This window comes from Pipistrellus kuhlii, unplaced genomic scaffold, assembly GCF_014108245.1.
Source record: "Pipistrellus kuhlii isolate mPipKuh1 unplaced genomic scaffold, mPipKuh1.p scaffold_m20_p_9, whole genome shotgun sequence".
In the NCBI taxonomy this organism is placed as follows: Eukaryota; Metazoa; Chordata; class Mammalia; order Chiroptera; family Vespertilionidae; genus Pipistrellus; species Pipistrellus kuhlii.
In genome coordinates this window covers 43,124,470-43,146,557 of record NW_023425595.1, presented here as the reverse complement: position 1 = coordinate 43,146,557, position 22,088 = coordinate 43,124,470, and the positions used below count along the sequence as shown (strand labels likewise).

General features: G+C 44.4%; 2 protein-coding genes and 1 pseudogene across 5 annotated transcripts in view; 2 read left to right on the top strand and 1 right to left on the bottom strand.

The window, feature by feature from the left end:
* Positions 1-13,594, top strand: part of ME3 (malic enzyme 3) — a 165,470-nt gene extending 151,876 nt beyond the window's left edge. For all 4 annotated transcript variants that reach the window (XM_045577575.1, XM_036427142.2, XM_045577574.1 and 1 more), the window contains 7 exons: positions 5,981-6,078; positions 6,616-6,729; positions 8,628-8,733; positions 9,582-9,724; positions 10,262-10,435; positions 11,717-11,815; positions 13,352-13,594. In XM_045577575.1, coding sequence (XP_045433531.1) covers positions 5,981-6,078; positions 6,616-6,729; positions 8,628-8,733; positions 9,582-9,724; positions 10,262-10,435; positions 11,717-11,815; positions 13,352-13,513 — 896 coding nt within the window. In that variant the 3' untranslated portion in view covers positions 13,514-13,594. The remainder of the gene's footprint in view (positions 1-5,980; positions 6,079-6,615; positions 6,730-8,627; positions 8,734-9,581; positions 9,725-10,261; positions 10,436-11,716; positions 11,816-13,351) is intronic.
* On the top strand, positions 3,278-4,101 carry LOC118713012 (annotated as a pseudogene).
* A 5,917-nt stretch (positions 13,595-19,511) lies between the features above and the next one.
* CCDC81 (coiled-coil domain containing 81) overlaps positions 19,512-22,088 on the bottom strand; it is a 35,106-nt gene continuing 32,529 nt past the window's right edge. Inside the window, exons 14-15 of the mRNA XM_036427143.2 lie at positions 21,670-21,795; positions 19,512-19,978 (exon numbers count right to left, since the gene is read on the bottom strand). Coding sequence (XP_036283036.1) covers positions 19,837-19,978; positions 21,670-21,795 — 268 coding nt within the window. The 3' untranslated portion in view covers positions 19,512-19,836. The remainder of the gene's footprint in view (positions 19,979-21,669; positions 21,796-22,088) is intronic.

Below are 22,088 nucleotides of genomic sequence, written 5' to 3'. Positions count from 1 at the left end.
TTGCAGGTAAGCCATTATTCAACCTGCAGGTTCTAACCACAAAAGACATTTAACACCCAAGAAAGAAAAGACCCATCAAGATTGCAGTGTTTGGAGGAGTTCTGGGGATGAAATATCTCTGGCGCCATCTGATGGCAGGTGCTTTGAACTTCTCATTTCGGAAGGCAGAAGGCAGTTCTGAAATACAATCAGCAGAAAACTCGCTCTCTGTGCAGTGGAAGGAAGCTAGTACTTCAGCTAGAGAAGTCTCTAGCTCAGGGGTCTTCAAACTTCTCTCATTATGAGAATCACCTGATGGAGTTGTTAAAACACAGATTCCCGGATCCCAACTATAAGAAGTGCTATCAGGAATCTGTGTTTTAACACCTCCACCAGGTGATTCTCATAATGAGAGAAGTTTGAAGACCCCTGCAGCTCCTGAGTCTCTAACTTAAATGGGCATATATAAATCACCTGGAGATGTTCTGGATTACAGACTCTGACCTGGAAGGACAAATGAAAGTGGGTTTTGAGAGGCAAAAAATAAATAAATAAATAAGACAGATGAGGTTGTTTGCAGGGAGATGGAAAAATGGGGAATAGCTACCACAATAAGTGGACTTTGAGAAAACGATGGACATTGGGGTTTGGAGGACTTGGGAGGAGGTTCATGCCATGCAAATCTCACCATCTCTGTCAGTGATTCAAATAACTATCTAAACCACTTTTTTATGCTTTCTTGGATGTCAGATTGGCGTTCCTTTTAAATGCAGTACAGTGATAAGCCTGGCTGTGACATAGCCCAGCTTAGATAAAAAGTGGTCATCAGCCCAGCTGGTGTGGCTCAGTGGTTCGTCGGCGACCTATGAGCCAGGAGGTCATAGTTCCATTCCTGGTCAGGGTTCATGCCTAGGTGGCAGGCTCAATCCCCAGTAGGGGCATGCAGGAGGCAGCTGATCAATGATTCTCTCTCATCACTGAGATGTTTCTATCTCTCTCTGCCTCTCTTTTTCTCTTTGAAATCAATAAAAATATTTTTTAAAAATATATACATATATATTTTAAAAGTAGATATCAGAGCCCTGGCAGGTGTGCTCAGTGGTTAGAGTAGGGGTGTCGAACTCAATCAGAGAAGGGGCCAAAATCTAAAATCCAGCCTAAATCGCGGGCCGAATGGTTTACTGAACAGTCATAAACTGTCATTGTGATGGAAACGCAGCGGAGTGCAGTGATGACAGCGCGGTGCGGGCCACATTGCAAGGCCTGGCGGGACGGATTTGGCCCGCGGGCCTTGTGTTTGACACATGTGGGTTAGAGCATCATCCTGCACCCTGAAGAGTCATGAGTTTGATTCACAGTCAGGCACAACCCCAGATTGAGGGTTTGATCCCAGCACGGGGCACATGCGTGAGGCCACCAATCAATATTTCTCTCTCATGGACACAGCAGAGGGAAAGCACAGAAGTGAAAAAAAAAAAAAAATAGAAATGGCCTCTTAGGGAATGGTGGATGGTGCAACTGGCACAGAGGGTGCATGCAGAGCGATGAAGCTGCAAAGGTGGGCTGAGAGTGATAGTGATACTTTTCTACATGTGAACTGACAAAAAGAGCGTCAGGAACAGCTTTGCAGCAGTCATCACACTTACACTCATTTAGTAGCTCTTTTCTTTCTGAAGCAGGAACGAACCTATTTTGTTACCAATGGTATCCTCAGCACACTCCAAAGGTTTCCTTAAACCAGTGGTTGCCCACAGACCACCAGTTGGTGACCGCTGCCCTAGAGTCTGGTATATAATCTATGCTCAATCAATAAATGAATGAATGCAATGGTTTTGAAACAATGGCCTCTGTGTTGCAGTGATTTGTAGAAACCAGGAGTTCCCTGAGTGCAAGGACCAGGTTTGATTCATCTGTCTTCCGCAGTGGTGCCTTCGCCTGGCAGGCCTTCAGTGAAGGCACGCTGAGCTCCTTCGGGACCCTCACACAGTGTTAAAAAGTCCGCGGGGTCCTCAGCCCTGGCTCTGGACCCCGCGGACACCCCAGCAGTCCCTCTGGGCCCCAGGTATGTGAAGGCTGAGAGCCTGGGAGTATGGCCCGCCTCGGGTCCTGCCTTCTGCTGCCTGCGACCATGAATGTTTGCTGAGCCCCTACCTCAGCCCACCACACAGCCTATAAGCCAGGCATGAACCCAACCCATGTTCTGGGAGAAGGCTCCACCCAGAACTAACAAAAACAAACCCCTTGGGAAAACAGAAAACGAAAATTCACTCATACTCCCAGCTCCAACCATTAGTATTTTGTAGTTCCTTCCAGATTCTCTGTGTATGTTTTTTATAATTAGAATCATGATATGTAGACTATTTAAGGTTTTCCTCCTTCTTACTAACTCAGTGAAGTGTAGTTCAGGGATTATGAGCAGAAGCCCAAGAGCCTGATTCCCCCGGTTCAAAGCTTCATTATTTTATGTGATCTTGGACAACTCAGCAGACTGCTTTGTGCCTCATTTTTCTAATCTGTAAAATGGGGACAATAATGAAAACGGAACCAAGGTCCAACTGCCTGAAGGCCAACCTGGTAAGACAGGTACTGGTTAAAAAAGAAAGAGGTTTATTTGCATGGCAGCATCTCAAGAAGATGGGGGACTCTTGTCCAAAGCCCATCTCAACATTTCAGTGCAGACAGAGCTTTTTATGGGGAGGGAGAGGGAAAGCAGAACAAAGAAGTCAATGGGTGGGGATTGTAAAGTTCTCTACACGCAGGCCAGGATAGTCCTTTCTGATAAGGATTTCAAAACTGGTCAAGTGATGGTCTGGTGTGCGTCATTCTGGTCTTTGTCATCCTGGTTCTACCGTATGTTCTCCTGAAGGTAGAGTCTGTATTTTCTGCAATTAGTTCGTAGGATTCTAATAAAATATGCTGTTTAGCTACAAGCTACATATTAGTCAGAGTCAGCACTTACAGAAACAATGTCGAAAGAATGGGGAATTAAATAAATAAATGTCTTTACATTAAGATATATAAAATGGGGCTCACCATCAGGAGCCAAGATAGCAGAGGCGCCATCTCCCTCTCTCTTTCTTTCTGAAATCAAAAATATATATTTTATTTTTTTAAATATATTTTATTGATTTTTTACAGAGAGGAAGGGAGAGAGCTAGAGAGCTAGAAACATCAACCAGTTGCCTCTTAAACACCCCCTACCAGGGATGCGCCCGCAACCAAGGTACATGTCCTTGACCGGACACTAACCCAGGACCTTTCAGTCCACAGACCGATGCTCTACCACTGAGCCAAACTGGTTTCGGCATATATTTTATTTTTTTTTAAAAAGAGTAAGAATGAAACTGACTTTACTTTGACCTTTCGAAGGTCGTGCAGAGAAGGTATCTGTGGTTCTTGCACAATGAACATCAATGGAGGCAACACTCTACCTCACACCCAAAGGATTGACACCAACCTCAACAAAGTCTCAAAAATAGACGCTCTTCCACATCTGTATGTGATAAAAGATCTTGTTCCTGATTTGAGCAACTTCTATACTCAGTGCAAATCCATTGAAGAAGAAGGATGAGTCCCAGGAAGGCAAACAGCAGCTCTGCTGTCCATAGAAGACCGGGAGAAACCGGGTGGACTGTCTGAGTGCATTTCCTGTGCTTGCTGTAGCACCAGCTGCCCTAACTCCTGGGGGGATGAGACAAATGTTGGGGCCTGTGGTTCTTATGCATCCTATCGCTGGATGATTGACTCCAGAAACAATATTACGGAGGAGCACCTGGGCAAGCTGCAAACCCCTTCTCTCTGTGTCGCTGCCACACCATCATGAACTACACAAGGACCGGTGCAAAGGGCTGAATCCAGGGAAAGGCATCACCGGAATTAAGAAAATGATGGAAACCTACAAGGAAATGGAAGCTTCCATTAAACTGTTCTCATGCTGAACAAGACTTGTAGCAGCTCAACTGAGCAAATTGAGTTCCTTCAAAAGTCTTGATTTTGCCCTGGCTGTTTGGCTCAGTGGATGGAGCATTGACCTGCAGACCGAAGGATCCCTGGTTTGATTCTGGTCAAGGGAACACATCTCATTGAAGGCTCCTCCCTGGTCCGGGCCCTGACCAGGGCCCATGCAGGAGGCAATCAATCAAAATGCATTGGCATTTCTCTCTGTCTTTCCCTCTCTTCTCCACTCTCTTTAAAAATCAATGGAGAAGCCGAGACCAGTTTGGCTCAAGTGGATAGAGCCTAGGGATTAAAAGGTCCCGGGTTCGATTCCGGTCAAGGGCATGTACCTTGGTTGTGGGCACATCCTCGGTGGGGGGTGTGCAGGAGGCAGCTGATCGATGATTCTCTCTCATCAATGTTTCTAGCTCTCTATCCCTCTCCCTTCCTCTCTGTAAAAAATCAATAAAATATATATTTTTTTAAAAATCAATGGAGAGCCGAAACCAGTTTGGCTCAGTGGTAGAGCGTCGGTCTGTGGACTGAAAGGTCCCAGGTTCGATTCCGGTCAAGGGCATGTACATTGGTTGCGGGCACATCCCCAGTAGGGGATGTGCAAGGGGCAGCTGGTTGATGTTTCTTTCTCATCGATGTTTCTAGCTCTCTATCCCTCTCTCCTCCTCTCTGTAAAAGATCAATAAAATATATTTTAAAAAATCAATGGAAAAATATCCTCAGAAGAGAATTAAAAAAAAAAAAGCAAATCTTAATTTTCCATAAATGCAGCATGAATAACAAAAATTTTAAGAAATGAGAAAAGACATATTGTTCCACTTAGAACAATATGCTATCTTCATGGCATTGCCTATGTTGCTAAACCATCTTCATAATCATATTTAATGGCTGCAATATAGTCTACAATAGATAACTTACTAACCATTACTCCTTTATTAGGTGATTGTTATTTCCAGTCATTCTGTATTATAAATAACACTGTCATAAATATCCCTAGGACATACATTTTGGGTTTTTCCATACATAGATTCCCAGCAGTAGAAGCATGAGGTCAAAGGGTAAAAACATGTTATGGCTTGTTTGGTCTATATTGAGAGGAATTAGTTTTCCCAGAAGGGTTGTAGGTCTGTAAAATGCAGTGTGTGCTGGCACGTTTTACTTTTCACCGCTCCCTCACCACCCTTAGATAACATCGGTTTCTTTGATCTGTGCAACTTTAATGAAGCATAAATAGTCCTCCTTTAATTTCCTGTCCCTGGACCATTGTAGAGGCTAATCATTGCCAGTTGCAATTACTTTATTGTGAACAAGTAAGGTCTACACTAATGGCTTTAACAAAGAAAATTAAAGAATTGTGAGTTGTCCATTGAAAAGATTTCCTTCACCAATATCCTTAGGGATACCTGTATATTGTGTCTGTGAAACTACAACCATACACTTCTGGTTGATAGTAGTAGATCATTAAGTATACTGTCATCAAGTCCGAGTTATTTTCTCCTTGGTCAGCTGGTCTTGAGGAATTCCTGTTGGGGCCTTAGGTGTGGATTGAGAGAGAAGTCATGCAGCAGGAGTAGGTGTCAAACAAATCTGAGCCACCTGCTCATGGAACTCACACCTTCTGGACAGCTCAAGCCATTTGATGATGGTCTGGGCACAGCCAACCATATGACATGGTGGATAAGATAGACAGCTCAGATCATACGGTCACTTAATGTCTCATGATTAGTTTGTGGCCTCATTTTTAATATGGTTATTTTTTTAACCTTAAACAAAAAATTTCTATGAGGCTTACACTTTATTATGGATTCCATTTTATTTGTCCTTGTCATTTCAATTACAAATGATAGTTGTAGCAGCACTTGACTCTCTGATCTTTCCCAGGAGCTATTTGCAAAAGAGGGCATGGATTTGCTTTAAAACCCTTCATGCCTTCAGGCTTAACTTCTATACAGGCTAAGAAAAGTGGCTAGGCATGGGAAACTCTGCCAAGTCTTCTCTTGGGGGCTGGGACCCAGTTGCCAGAGGTTGACCTCAGTCCCTTCCGTTGCAGGCACAGCCGCCGTCGCTGTGGCAGGGATCCTGGCTGCTCTGAGAATCACCAAGAACAAGCTCTCCAATCACACGTTCGTTTTCCAAGGTGCAGGTGAGGTAGGTGCCATCAGGGGCCTTGATACTATTGTTCCAGTCAGAGAATAAAAATGAGTGGTGGTTTTCCCTAGATGGTTTGGCTCAGTAGATAGAGTATTGGCCTGTGGACTGAAGGGTCCCAGGTTTGATTCTGGTCAAGGACACATGCCTGGGTTACTGGCTTAATCCCCAGTGTGGGGCATGCCGGAAGCAGCCGATCAATAATTCTCTCTTCTCATTGATCTCTCATCATGATGTTTCTATCCCTCTCTCTCCCTTCCTCTCTGAAATCAATAAAAAATATATTTAAGAAAAAAAAGTATGGGTGTTAGGGTGTCAAGTCGGGAAGTGTTCTGAGGTTCCGAGAAGAGGAAGAATCACAGGTGTGATGTGATCATTGCAGCAGCCTGGGCCCCAGCCTGTGGATGACTTAGGGAAGGACTTAACTGGGTCTCCCGGAAGTAAGGGGGAAGGAGAAAGCATCTTGGTGAAACATCTGGTAAATGCTGAGTCATTGTTCGCCCTATGTCTGAGCACTCACCGCTTGATACCTCCCAGGCAGCCATGGGCATCGCCCACCTCCTCGTCATGGCCCTAGAGAAAGAAGGCATACCCAAGGCAGAGGCCACGAAGAAGATCTGGATGGTGGATTCCAAAGGACTCATTGTCAAGGTACTGTCAGTATGCAGGCCCGGAGGCTTCCTGATACCTTCAGCTACTGGAAGTAGACCAGATGAGGTCGCCAAGGGACAAACTGCCCAGACAGAATAGAGGACCAAAAACTCCAAAGCAAAAGATTCGTTGTAAAGTATTCTTAATTGCTTTCGTCCAAGAGCAGCTTAGAATATATGTGTGTGTGTGTGTGTGTGTGTGTGTGTGTGTGTGTGCCCATCCAGCCCTATCTCCCACCACTCCCTGACTGGCACTAACCTCCAACCATAATGAATCATGTCCAAAAGTAACACACGCTCTGTTCCACATTTTTGCACATTTTGTTCCTCTGCCTAAAATGCCCTTCTTTTCTCCCTCACACCCACTCTCAATTCCAGGCGTCCCATCCATTTCCTCCTTCACCCTCTGGTTTAGCTCAAATCTTACCCCTTCCAAGAAGCTTCCTCGGAGCATCTAGGTCTCAGTTTACTACATCGATGCTCATGTAGCCCCTCCCCATTAATTACACTTACCACATTGTAGGGCAGTTGCCCCTTTGCTAGTTTGTCTCCCCACTAGTCTCTGTAGCCTTATGTCAATGCCTGGCATATGGTAGGTGCATAACTAATGTCTGACATATGAATGAAAGAGTGAATGAGAGAGAGACAGTCTAGCTTCTGACTGGGATGTGATGAGGGGCACAATCAGATGACCTCTTCCCTTAGGATTTCACTCAGAGCTCCACGTTTTTATTCCCAGAATGTCACTAACATAGAATGTCGGTGAGAGATAAAATAAATAAATAAATAAATAAATAAATAAATAAATAAATAAAATAAAATAAAAAACAGAAATAGGAACAGGGCAAGTATGTGGGACCACCAACCAAGAATAGCAGAGACCCCCCAGTATAAACTGACCTTCCTATTGTTCCACATAGAGCCAGGTTACTGCTGGAAGGAACTGGGGCCTGGAGACACCTCCTCCCACCCCAGGTCATTCCAGAGCATAATCCAGGCACAGGTAGAGGCTGCCACACTTTCCTCTTGCCCATCTTTCAATATCATTTTGCTAACCCCATGGAGCCAACCCTACTAAAAGATCTCTCAAGCTGATCTCTCCACTCTGCATGAGGAGAGCAACCCAAAGAAGTCAATAGAAACGTTTGTACCCTTTACCAGTCTGTCACCCATCGACTTCTGTTAGGTGAAACGGAAGCAATCTGGCTGGTCTGGTGTAGCCGCCGTTGTAAGCCTGTCCTGGACCTCTGCCTGGTATTGTTCACAGGGAGGCTAATGGCTCATAAAATACATGCAGATTAGCTTCTTCAGGTCCCATCTCCCAATTGGACCTGGGTGCTGGATGCCTTGGGGCCAGGGGTCTTGGTCAGACTCGTATTTCCTGAGGGCCTATCTGTTCTGGCCCAGGAAGCCAGGACCCAAGATAGGCATTATAGATTCTCCATAGATGGTTTGGGTTAAATAAAAGCACCACACACACACAAACACACACACTAAAAATCCTTAAGTTCTACCTTCGGGTCTACCAGGAAATCTGATCAAGAGGGCAGGTCCCAAGGATCCTGATGGTTCAGACCCGTGGCTGGCAAACTGCGGCTCACAAGCCACATGCAGCTCTTTGGCTCCTTGAGTATGGCTCTTCCACAAAATACCATGGCCTGGGCGACTCTATTTTGAAGAAGTGGTGCTAGAAGTTTAAGTTTAAAATTTTTGGCTCTCAAAAGAAATTTCAATCGTTGTACCATTGATATTTGGCTCTGTTGACTAATGAGTTGGCCCACCACTGGCTCAGACCAAAGCACAGGGCTCAGCAGGAAATGCTCCAGGTCTCCAAATGCATCCATGCCCCTCCCTGGAGTTTCTCACTCTAGCTGCTTCTCGTTCTTCCTTTTCCTGCAGGGCAGAAGCAACCTAAACCATGAGAAGGAGGTATTTGCCCAGGACCATCCTGAAGTGAACTCCCTGGAGGAGGTGGTGAGGCTGGTGAAGCCCACAGCCATCATAGGTAGGAGAAGGGAGGTAGTTCACTGCCCAGCCCAGCTAACCCTCTTGATTGCAGGTGGAGACTGGGGCTCAGCAAGGAGGCATAAGTAGCTCCTGGAAACACAGCTCTTTCCCCTATCCCATGTCCAATTCAGTGCCACAGACTTTTATTGAGTGACTATTATATAAAAACCATAGAACCAAGGCAGCAAGGGGCTTAAAGATGCATTTGTACATGCCGAAACTGGTTTGGCTCAGTGGTAGAGCGTCGGTCTGCGGACTGAAAGGTCCCAGGTTCGATTCCAGTCAGGGGCATGTACATTGGTTGCGGGCACATCCCCGGAAGGGGGTGTGCAGGAGGCGGCTGGTCAATGTTTCTCTCTCATCGACGTTTCTGGCTCTCTATCTCTCTCTCTTCCTCTGTAAAAAATCAATAAAATATATGTTTGTTTTTTAAAAAAGAAAAAAAAAAAGATGCATTTGTACAATACTGTGGAAGAGCCTAACACAGGTCTCACTAACCAGGATGAAATGAGCATTCCTTCTCTGAAGTGGGTAGCCTGGCATTCCTCCCTACATGGCAGGAGTAGCCTACAATAAAGAACAAGGCCCAGAAATGCCTTCACAGGTGCACCCTACCTGGATATGGGCCTGAAGTGGACCAGTGGTCCCTCAGGGATCAACAGCAGGTCTCAGCTAGCTCAAGCAGGAGGATCCTTTTCTCTCTGCTCTCTCCATCCCTGTAGCAGGTACCATCCCCAAGACTCCTGAGTCTTTCATGTTGCACCTCGTTCCCCCACCCTACCACCAGGAGAGCAGCGGGCTGTTTATACAGAGTAGGCATCCCCACTATCCGCCTTTTCCCTGTAGGTGTTGCTGCCATCGCAGGAGCCTTCACGGAGCAGATTCTGAGGGACATGGCCTCCTTCCACGAGCGCCCTATCATCTTTGCCCTGAGCAACCCCACCAGCAAGGCCGAGTGCACAGCTGAGAAGTGCTACCAGGTCACAGAGGTCAGCAAGGAGTCCTTCCCTCCCCAGGCTGAGACGACATAGTAGCAATAACTATGAGTAACCCTAGGAGGATGAAAAAAGTCCCCACATTGCTGACGAGCAAACAGGTTCAGAAAGATGAAGTAACTTGCCCAAGGGCACAGAGCCAATAAGGAGTTGGAGCTGACCCTCAAACTCAGGTCTCCCTCCAAAGCCTAAGCTCTTCGCATCAAGCTAAACTGCTCACAGTTCTTCTAATAACACAGGGCTTTGACCAGAACTCAAGGTCACATACGTAACTGTCACGTCCTGGGTTGGCCCTCCCAGGAGGTGGACAGGTGGAAAAGGTGCACTTTCCCCTCTCAGCAGTTTCTTGCCTACCAGGTAACAGTGGGGCTAAGCTTTCTGGTCCTGAACGAGTGAGTGCAGTGTGCTTGGCCCAATGCCGAGCATTGGGGAGAGGATGAAGGAAGGTCCAGCATTGAGACATAGGACTAGGCCACCATTGCTGCCCGAAACCGATCTCCAGTTCATCTCTGACTTTCTTCCTATCTCCAGGGCCGAGGGATCTTTGCCAGTGGAAGTCCTTTCGATAGTGTCACTCTGGAAGACGGCAGGACCTTCATTCCGGGCCAGGGAAACAACGCCTACGTGTTCCCTGGAGTGGCGCTGGGCGTCATCGCCGGCGGGGTCCGGCACATCCCAGATGAGATCTTCCTCCTGACAGCAGAGGTATCGCTCTCCCCGCTCCCTCACATCCTCCCAGCAGGGCCTATGATCTACCTCAACTCCTACCCCTGCCCCCAAAAATTCCTCCTCTGGTCTCTTCTACTCACCTGCTGCCAACCCTGGCAATGGATACCAAAGGGCCTGGACCTCAAGCTTCTCTCAAAACCACTGTGAGGTTTGAACTTCTCTCAACACACACACAGGTTTTTAAGTGGAGGAAGGAAATAGTCAATAGGAGGAGTGCCAACAGGGGGTGCTGGCAGTGAGGAGACACAACTTGTACTGCTCCCTGCCTCCCAGCCATGCCCATCTAGATGCCTGGAACAGAGGAGATGCCACCTAACATGTCTGAAACTGTGGGCCTGTGAACCATGCCCTGGGTCTGGGCCATGTCACTGACGTAACTGCTGGCAGAATAAGCCCCACTAGGACAGCTGTCTATAAGGAAGGGGGTGGGCTGCATGTCTGGTTTGCCTGCTCTGAGTACCCGGATCTTGAGCACAGATCTAGGGGTGTGGGATGCCCCTGCTCCAGGTATCTCCCTAGAAAAGCTCCCAGAAGCGATCTTTACTAGACACAGTGAAAACAATGAGTTATTTAAGAATGACAGCACCCTTCATAATAATACTCATTGATAATAACAGTTACAGTTATGATTACAGTTCCAGCTGACATTTATCAAGTGCTTGCTAAATGTTGGGCACTTCACATTTCACCTGACTATGAGGCAAAGAAATGTCTCTGTTTATGCTCATGAGCTCCAAAGACTCTCCTTGATCTCCGCATCCACTCGCAGCCCCTCCCCATGGCACTGGAGAGGACCCAAATGCAGCCCTGTTTGGCCCCATTCCTGAGTCCCACCCGTTACCACCAGTTCTTCTTCCTATGTCCTGGTCTTTGAGTGCCAGCTCTGCGCAGCCATGCAGAGATGTCTCCTAGGGGTTCCAGCCTCCCCCAAACTATGTGAACACCAGCTACAGCTTTGGGCTGTGGTTCTGCCTCCCTCTAGTCCAAGTATTCTGTGCTTGTATTTCTTCTCCTTGCTATGGTCAGTGGTGGCGGTGTGTCCCATGGCTGTGGGCAGGGCTGTTTGAAATGCCCGTTGGTTGGAAAGAGTCACGTCCTGCTTGAAGTCAGCCTGAAAGCAAATCCCCCCATTGTACAGAGACATGGTTGGCTAGAACCCTCCTGTGTGACTGGGGAGAGGAGTCTTTGATGTGATGGGTTGGGCTTGTTCTGGGAAGGTGGAAACTGAGCTTCTTCCTCTTGGTTCTCTCTCACCAGAATATTGCCCACGAGGTCTCTGAACATCATCTGTCCCAGGGGAGACTATACCCACCACTCAATAGCATCCGAGACGTGTCTCTGAGAATCGCCGTCAAAGTAAGGAGAATCCTACTTCCTATAATATGGGTAGTGAGGCCCATCCACTTTCTCTGTGACTTAAGGACTGAGGGGGTGGCAAGTATGGCGACAATCCGAGCTCCCTGGGCTGCACTGCATACAGTCCGGGGGCTGTGTGACCAACTCCTGCCTGCAGCTCCAGCCCTACCCCCAGCACCCGCTCAGGTCAGTTCTGGGACTGATCCTGACTTTCCACTCAAACACCAGGCAGAAAGGTCATCAAAGTCCGAAGTTTGATGGACCGGAATGTGGGTGGAATTTTTTTTAACTGAATCATAAATGCCCATTTATACAGAAAGGTCAACTTGCATAGCATTGTGGAAAGAGCTCAAGCAGTGGGGTCCCAGCTCTCTAGTCAGCAGCAGAGTCACCTGGGGCCAATCACTTCACTTCCCTGAGTCTGAGTTTCCTCTTTTTTCTAAAGGGGCCAGTAATTCCTCTCTCCCAGAGTTCTGGGAAATTTTCAAACAGAATTCCACATTCAGTGCTTCTTGGCCAGAGTAGATGTTCATTCCTTTCCTTTCTCTTAGACTGAGTGGCATTTCAAGGAAAAGTCCCACCCTAGAGACCATTCAGAGATGATAGGTTTTCAAAGAATCAGAACATGGTGCAATGAACACTGACCCAACATTGATAACTGTTGAATCTAGATGATGAATACATGAGGATTATTATACTATTACTTCTATTAGTATATATATTTTACATTTTCTATACTACTCAGTTTTTAAAATAATTTCAGAAAATGTACTGCACAATAGCATCACTCCCCATGAGTTATTCAGTGCAGGATCCAGAGTCAACCCTCAAGACCAACATTCCATCTCAGAGTCTAGCTGTCCCATGTCCAGTTTCTTCCTTTGGGGGATATTTGGATTAACAATGCTCTCTGAAACTAAATATAAAACCCAGAGAACAATGCTCTGGCTGTTCTTCCAATTCAGCCCATTTGGAGGGGGTAGTATCAGGTACTGAACACTTGTGCCTGCTACCTAACTTTATCCTGACACCACTCTAGAGAAAGGTTTCCAGATGAGGAAACTGATGCTTCACAAGGATAATGTCACTGCTAAAAGCACTCAAGCATTTAGAAGCAGAGGCAAACTTTAGTGTAAGATTTCTTTTTAATATTTATATATTCTTATTGATTTCAGAGAGGAAGGGAGAGGGAGAGAAAGGTAGAAACATCAATGATGAGAGAATCATTGATTGGCTGCCTCCTGCCTGCCCCACATTGGGGACCAAACCTGCAACCTGGGCCTGTGCCCTTGACTAGAATTGAATCGGGGACCCTTCAGTCCGGAGGCCCACATTCTAGCCACTGAGCCAAACCAGCTAATGGTTTGAACAGAAAGCTCAACACTCTTTTTCCCCAGTGGCTTCATGGGCCCCAGCTCATGAGAAGCACACACCTGGTTCTTTAGGGTGTATTTCCTTCCACAGGCCCCCAAACAAGGGTCCTTAGGCAGGTTTCTCCTTCGATCCAGTTCCTCAGACAAACATGTTTTTCCCTAGGTTCTTGACTTCGCGTACAAACACAACCTGGCCTCTTACTACCCGGAGCCCAAGGACAAGGAGGCTTTTGTAAGATCCCTGGTCTACACTCCAGACTATGACTCCTTTACACTGGACACCTACACGTGGCCCAAGGAAGCCATGAATGTTCAGACAGTCTGATGCAGTCCCGGAGGCTGGTGTGGGGCTGGATGAAGCCCAGAGGAAAATAACACTGGTAATATAAATGGATTCCAAAATAGCCATCCTTGTCTCTGTGTTTTTTTCCTTTGAACTTTGTGGTGTGAGGGGAGATGTCCAGGGATACAGTAAATGAAAGCCTTGTCCCTACAGGCCCTGAATTCACTTTTCTATAACCCTCCTCTGACCTTGTTCCAAAAAATTTCCTTGTCCAGTAATGGCTTATTGGCTAGCCCGAGTGGGAAATCCAGAATCCTGCCTAGAACTTTGTTTGCCAGAATCATAATAAGGCAGGACAGGTACAGTGTCTTCAAACAAACAAAACTCAATCAGAATCTTCCTCTGACTTCTGTTTCTCAATGAGAGTTCTGGGAATCATTCTTTATCATGTGGATATGGCTCCAGTACTCAGGACCCAAAACTGGACTGTGATCAATCTATCTACTCATCAAAATTGACCAGTTAGAAATAGGGCTGGGAAATCTCTTACTAATTTTGAGTTGATCAAATGAGTTCAATAAATCCTCTTGAATACTTATGAGGCCCACCCCGCAAATCTCATTTTGCTAATTGCCATTACTATATCCTTGAGCCTCATTCAGAGCTTAAGGACTAGAAAAAGAGATGAGATATGGACACAATTCATTTTGCTAAAAAGCAGAAAGTGTTAAGTCCATGAAAGAAGTGCAGGTAATGGTCGAGGGTGCTCAAAGAAGGGAGAGGATACTTCCTATGAGAGCAGAAGAAAAGGCTTTAGAAGGAGCAGTGTTTGCACTGAGTTCCAAGAGTGAAGGATAGGTGGGGGCACCACTGGCCAGAAAGTGTGACCCACCCATCAGGGAGTTCAATCTCTGTTGGAGGAATACACGCCCTTGGAGTCTCCGACAGATGCGAGGGCTGACTGGCTGGAGGCAGCTCGCTAACTAGTCAGAAATGATCATTGCCCTGTAAGTTGCTGAGTATTACACATTCCTTTTTGGTTGCTACTAAAAGGAAAACCAGAGAAATGTGGGTGCGGAGGGTCAGCAAGCCAAGGAGGCAGGAGGAAGCAAAGTACTGAGGGAGGAGCACCATGGGGAGTTCTGGGAAAGACCTGATTTCATGTTCCTGGCTTTGGAACACTCTCTCGTCCACCCTTCATACCATTAAATTCTTCAGCAAACCAAGCAGTTCTCTTATAGAATGGTGTCAGTCTGTCCTGTGTGTTTCTTAAACCGAGTTTAACTATAGCCTTCACTTCCCTCATGGTCATCAGAGTCTACCATGGAGTGGGGCGGGGAAGGGAGGAGAGGAGGGGAGAGACACGAGCCAGCAGCCCCTGCAATCAGAGGCTGCTAAAATGCTAAAACCTATTGGGATGGTAGTTTCCAACCTCTAACTTCATTGTAGAACAAAGAAAACAATAAACCATGATTAGGGACCTACCACTGCCCACCCCTATATGTAGAAGATGCCAAAGAATAGAATAGCACTTCTCTCCCTCTCCCAAGCTTTCTCTCTTTTCCCCCCTCTCGCCTCCCCCTCCAATAAATGAGTTTAGAAAGTCATAGGATGCAAGGTCAATATACAAAACTCAATTGAATTTCTATATACTAGCAGCAAACAATATAGAAATGATATTCTATTCACAATAGCATCCAAAAAATACTTTAAAATTTAAGAGTGCAAGCCTTATACACTGAAAACTACAAAACACGGCTCATGGGACTTAAAGAAGATGTAAATAAATAGTGTACCATGTTCATGAATTTAAAGACAATATTGTCAAGGCTACAATTCTCTCTAAATTATCTATAAATTTAACCCTATAACTACCAAAATCCCTGTAGGCATTTTTTGTAGAAATTAATAAGCTGATTCTAAAATTTATATAAAAATACAAAGGACCTAGAATTGCCAGTTTTTCAAAAAGGAACAAAGTACACTATCCAATTTGAAAACCTACTAGAAAGCTACAATGATCAATACTGTGCGGTCATGTAAACTGATACCAAAGAAATACAAAGGATTAAAAAAAATATATTACAAACAACTGTATGCCAGTAAATTGGACAATTTGGACAAAATGGATAAATTCTGAGAAACATACAATCTTCCAAAAGTGAATTAAGAAGAATCAAACAATCTAAATAGACTGCAATTAGTGAAATTGAAGCAGTAATAAAAAAAACTCCCAACAAACAAAAGCCCTAAATAAGTTGAGAAAATTGTACAGATACAGGCAAAAAAAATTGAAACTACACCACCTTCTTACACCACACACAAGGATAAACTAAAAATGGATTAAATACTTAAATGCTATAGGAAAACATAGGCAGTAAAATCTCAGACATTTCTCATAGCAATATTTTTTCTGCCATATCTCCTCAGGTAAGGGCAACAAAAGAAAAAATAAACATTGGGACTAAATCAAACTAAAAAGTTATTACACAGCAAAGGAAACCATCAACAAAATGAAAAAATAACCCACTAAATGGGAGAACATATTTGCTGGTAAATCTGATAAGGGGTTAATATCCAACATTCATAAAGAACTTAGAAAAATCAACACCAAAAAACAAACAATCCAATTAAAAAGTGAACAAAGGTCCTGAATAGACACTTCTTCAAAGAGGGCATACAGATGGCCCAGACACATGAAAAGATGCTCAAAAACACTAATAATCCAATAAATGCAAATTAAAACCACAATAAGATATCACCTCACACCTGTCAGAATGGCTATCATCAATAAATCAACAAACAGCAAATGCTGGTGAGGATGTGGAGAAAAGGGAACCCTCGTGTACTGTTGGTTGGAATGGAGATTGGTGCAGCCACTGTGGAAAGCAGTATGGAAATACCTCAAAAACTTAAAAATGGAACTGCCTTATGACTCAGCAATTCCACTTGTGGGAATTTATCTGAAGAAACAAGAAACACTAATGTGAAAAAATATATGCACTTCTTTGTTCATTGTGATGTTACCTACATTAGCCAAGATCTAGAAGCAGCCCAAGAGTACAAATGGAATACTACTCAGCCATAAATAAATAAATAGGAAAAATTTACCCTTTGTGACAGCATAGATGGACCTGGAGAGCATTATGACAAATATCATATGATTTCACTCATATATGGAATCTAATTAACAAACTGAACTAACATGCAAAATAGACACAGACTTTAGATAGAGAATAGTCTGACAGCTGCGGGGGAGGATACTGGGAGAGTATAGGGGTTGAGCAGAGTGGGGAGAGAGAACTCATGGATATGGACAACATTGCAGTGATTATGGGAGGTAGGGGATGGGTGAAGATGAAGGAGGGTATAAGGAGGGATAAAAATGGTAATGAGGAAAAATAAATGGAGGGGAGCAGGGAGACAAGCAATAGACTGGGAGACGTGGTTAGTCTTATGAAAACTAAAACCACAATGGAATACCACTTCACATTCACCAGAATGGCTATAATTTTTTTTTAAAAAAGACAAAATAAGTGTTGAAGATTGAAACCTCTATTTCTGGCAGGACTTTGTCTCTTAAGTACAATGAGATTAAGGGAGATTCCGTCTGTGTTTTAAGTTTGCATTCTGACTCCCCAGCCTCTCTCAGCCTCAGAACTCAGCAGGTGTCATTCAGAATGGTGGACACTGTGGTTGCACCACCCAGGTCGCTCTTCTGGTCTGAAATACTCCTTACACCAGCTGTCAGGAGTATCAGCAGCTGAAGGTTCACAGGTGCATCCTCCCTCCCTGAGAATTACACTTGACTAAAGGAAAATGCTTCACCCAAGGTTATGACCTCAGCCCCAGGGACAGCCTGCACCCAATGATTACTTGATTCAAGTCCAGAGGCCCCAGCTCCCTTACCTCAATTGGGGACATCTCTAAATGGCTGAAGCTCCAGTTTCAGAGCTCCCTGCAAGACTGGCTGAAGCCATTGCTGCAAAACTACATGTATCTCCACTCAACTTCTTCTGCCGCACGCTGGTGCTCTTGCTCTCTCACAGGCATTGCTGAGAGGACTCCCCAGCAACCCTCCAAATGCAAATTTCATATTCAGTATCTTGTTTTCTGAGGAACTCAGCTAGCAACTTATGGAGGAAACAAGCTAAGCTTCTCAATGTTTCAGTCAGTTCACCCACACCCATACATGACCACCAAAAGCCTTGCTGGGTTTCTCTTTCCCTCAATAGAGACCCACTGCACAGACCAAGCCTGTTTTTTAATACCTGGCTAGAATCAGCAAATGCTGCCAGAGACCAAAATGGCCACTCACCTCAGCTCCTTCCTCTGGAATTCCTATTCACCTCATGCTTGTTGCTTTCACAACTCCATGTCTTTAAACATATGATTTAAAAATTTTATACATATTTTTCTGGTTGTTACAGGGTGGATGCTGGGCTTCCATGATCTACTTCATACTATCTAGAAATAGAAGTCTCTAAACATAGATTTTTAAAATTCCAAATGCATGGATATTAACTTTTTTGCTAGCTTAATTGTAGTCAGAAAAGTATTTATATTATTCAAATATTTTAGAATTTACTGAAATTTATATGGTTGTCTATTGTAGTCAAATTCAATAAAACATCTCATGTACTTTGAAAAAAAATATGGCTCTTGGATGTTGGATGCAATACCCCTTATGTGTTCATGGGATCAAGCTTGTTAACTGTTTTGTTCAAATCTTTATTCTTACAAATTTCTGAAAGGACAGTAAAATTTCCCACAACTGTGGTAATCTTATCAATTTTCCTTGTAGTTCTATCCATATTTGCTTGATATATTTTGGACCAATGTTGTTTGATGCATAAAGAATTGTTATAACTTTAGAATTGTTATAACTTTCTAGTGAATTGAAACTTTAAATAATGATTTTCCTTATCATTATTAATACCTTTGCTTTTTTTTACTAATTGACACAGCTATAACATCTTAAATTAAGTCTCTGTCCTGAATTTCATTATTTATTTCAATGCTTAAGCTCTTATACCAGCTGGTAAATGGTGAACAATGACAAATTATTTCTTTTGCAGAACTGTGTTTTCAGACAGAATGAATATATGTTTAAACTAACATTAATCATATCACCATTTTAGCAATCCTATATATTACAAGTCTAATATGCTAAGTGTCTGGTTGGCCGGTTGGCCATTCAACCAATCAAAGCATAATATGCTAATGATATGCTAAGGCTGCTCAACCACCCACTACGACATGTACTGACCATCAGGGAGCAGACTCTCCAACTGGTAGGTCAGTTTGCTGCTGGGGTCCAGCTGATTGGGACTGAGTGAGACAGGCAAGACATGCCTTAGAGCCCTCCCCCCTGCAACTCTGCCCTAGTTGGCCAACTTCCCCAGTCTCTCCCTGTCCCCAGGCCCAGTCATGCACAGGTGGGGTCCTTCAGCTTGGCTTGATCTCTTGCAATCTGGGACTCCTCGGGAGATTTTGTCTCCTCTAAGACAAAATTGGGAGATGTTGGAGGGCCGGTTTCAGCCTGATCCCGCAGGGTAGGCAGAGGGACCCCACTGGTGCATGAATTTGTGCACCGGGCCTCCAGTTATATAATAAAGTATCAAGTATCCAAATATTACCTTAACACGGTTCAAAAACCATGTAAAATATCTGATCAATTCATCGGTAGTAACCCACTTTTTTGGTTAGAAAGACAAGGAAACATATCACACTTCAAATAAAAATAATAGTTAATAAATAGTTTCTAACAGATATGGCAAAGAACTAAGATTTTCAGAAATTTTAGAATTAAAATTATTTTAGCTACGAAGCATCTCAACCTTTAAAAAATGTTTACTAAGCCCTGGCCGGTGTGGCTCTGTTGGTTAACCATTGTCCTGTGCACCAAAAGGTTGCCAGTTCAGTTCCCTGTAGTGCTGAGCTAATTGGTGCTTCTCTCTCTCTCTGTCTCTCTCTCTCTAAAAATCAATAAAGACTTTTTTTTTTTTTTTAATTTACCAATATGAATTGCTAGACACAGTCAGGCCCGTAGAAAATTTTTATTATGACTAAATTATTCATTACATATGAAGGAAAGATACTGTGTTTTACAAAGTCACAGAGGGAGTGGCAGGGCTGAGTCAGCGGAACCCCCACAGCCAGAATAAAGCTGGGTGCCATCCCCCATCCATGGGTGCCATGGCAGCAGGGGAGGAAGACAGGAAGGGAGACCCTGTCTTCATGAATTCGGTAAGCGGTTAAAAAGCAAGCTACTCCTGAAAGCACTGAAACCGCACAATACAATTTTTCAGACGTTAAAAAAAATAAGAACTTGGACCAGGAGGTGCAGGTCCAAACTCTGAGGTTCACACAAACAGCCCGGAGCCCCACAGGAGCTTGTTCAGCGGCCACTGGTGGTTGTGGCCGCCATTGGAGGTGCTGCGCTGGCACTGCCTGCAGCGCCGGTACCTGTCACACTGGTCCAGGAGGAAGAGCTTGTCCGAGGCCCTGAGGAGAGGTGAGGAAAGGCAGCGTCCTCAGAGTCCTTCTGGGGGCCTGGCTAGGGAGCCAGGGCAGGGGAAGGGATACAAAAGGAAAGTAACCCCTGGTCCCTGCCCTCCCACCCATCATACCACCCACCCGTCATCTCCCACCTGCGTTTGCTTTGTTTTCTCTTTTAAAGCAACCAGTTCCTTCTTCCTGCCTGCTGCCTGCTGGAGTCCCTGCCACACCTGGCCTGGGTCTTTGGGGCACAGGTCTGCTCTGCCATGCCCTTAGAGCAGCTGTGTTATCTTGATACTTCAAGGTCATTTTTGTGTCTCCTCTATCCTTCGTCACCCTATTGGCCAAGCATGCTTCCATCTCACTGCCTTTACCTGCTTTCCCCCAACACTGAGAAAATGGCTAGAAATCTCCGACTCCCCTTTTCCTTCCTCTTCCAAGGAATCAAACAACCCACTTCCCCTTGGGAACCTATTTTCCATTTTATCCCTCATACTTTCATTGTCACAAAATATGGGTTTTGCACATTACAAAGACAGGCCAAAAAGAATGCCTTAAAAGAAAATCTAAAATGAAAAGGAGGGTTACAGATCAAGATCCATTATGACAAATTTTACCCATGATAGCAATTAGTTGCTAATTGGCAATTTAAAATATTATTTGAGTATGTTCAGGTTTTTATAGCATTTGATTGTATAGGCTTGGCCTGTTTTTTCAAGTTTTTAACACTCTTATGAAATCATACCTTACATTTGTAAAGTGTTTTAATTTTTAAGAGTAGTACTTTTCTACCTCCTTATATGAACCCCAAAACTCATGTGTTAACAAAGGCAGGGAAGTGTTTACTTCCCCATGCTACAAATAAGAACATATTAGCTGCCTCTGCAAAGTGTGCACTAATTTTCAAAGCCACAATTGATTCCCTACTTACTCTAGAATAGGGGTGTCGAACTCAATCAGAGAAGGGGCAAAAATCTAAAATCCAGCCTAAATCGCGGGCCGAATGGTTTACTGAACAGTCATAAACTGTCATTGTGATGGAAATGCAGTGGAGTGCAGTGATGACAGCGCGGTGCTGGTCACATTGCAAGGCCTGGCGGGACGAATTTGGCCCGCTGGCCTTGTGTTTGACACATGTGCTCTAGAATGTAAAAAGATAGCTGCAGAGAGGAACTGGGATACAATGATACATTTCAAGATGTTTGATTGGTTCCATAATGGGTTTCTCATTTTTCCAATTGCCAATCTTGCCCACAACCCCTTGACTCTGCTCTTTGATGACCTTCTGTAAGCCCTGGATGTGTTCAGATGGAAACTCAACTCTCTCTATTTCTAACTAGTTATTTCCGAAGACAATTCCAACCCTGCTCCCCCATGACTCCCCAACCTCCACAAAAAAAGAAAATAGAGCCACCCTATACAGAGGCAAAGATTAGGGCAGAGATGGCAACTACATAACACATAGCACAATATTCTCCAATCCCATATTCATAGCAGACATTTCTAATACATCAAAGCCATTTTTCCCACTGAACCCAGAATTCTTTTCCCCGTAAAGTTCACTAGGCAGCCACTACTAATCAACTGGAGTTAGCTCTTGAAATCCATTGGCCATCCCATGATTAGAGGAAAGTAAACGAGGAGCAGAAGGGATTTTCTTTGCAAACCCAGAACTTCTTGTTCCAATCAGGTATTACCGCTCAAAATCCTTCTGCTCCCAGTCCCGCTGCCTCTTCAGCTCAGCACTCCGCTTCCAGTCCTCCTGTAAGCTTTGGTTCATTCTGTTCACTCTCTGCAGCTCAGCATCTCTGTCTGCCAATTGCCTGGGGAGAACAGAATAGTGTGATTCTGTCAACAATAGTGGAAAGGGCATATACACCAACCTCATGAGCCCCATTCCTTTTATGGTAAATTAAACAAATACCTTTTGGTTTTGTTTCTTTGAAATGTACTGAAAGATATGAACACTGTACAAAGATACCACAGTGAAACTCCTAGCTCTCAAACAATAATGGGTTTAGGACCTTTCATCTTCAATCCTGTTTAAGTTAGGAGGACTGAAACATTTTCCCAATTAGCAAATTCAACCTTGAAAGCTATTAATTTCCTTTGAGGC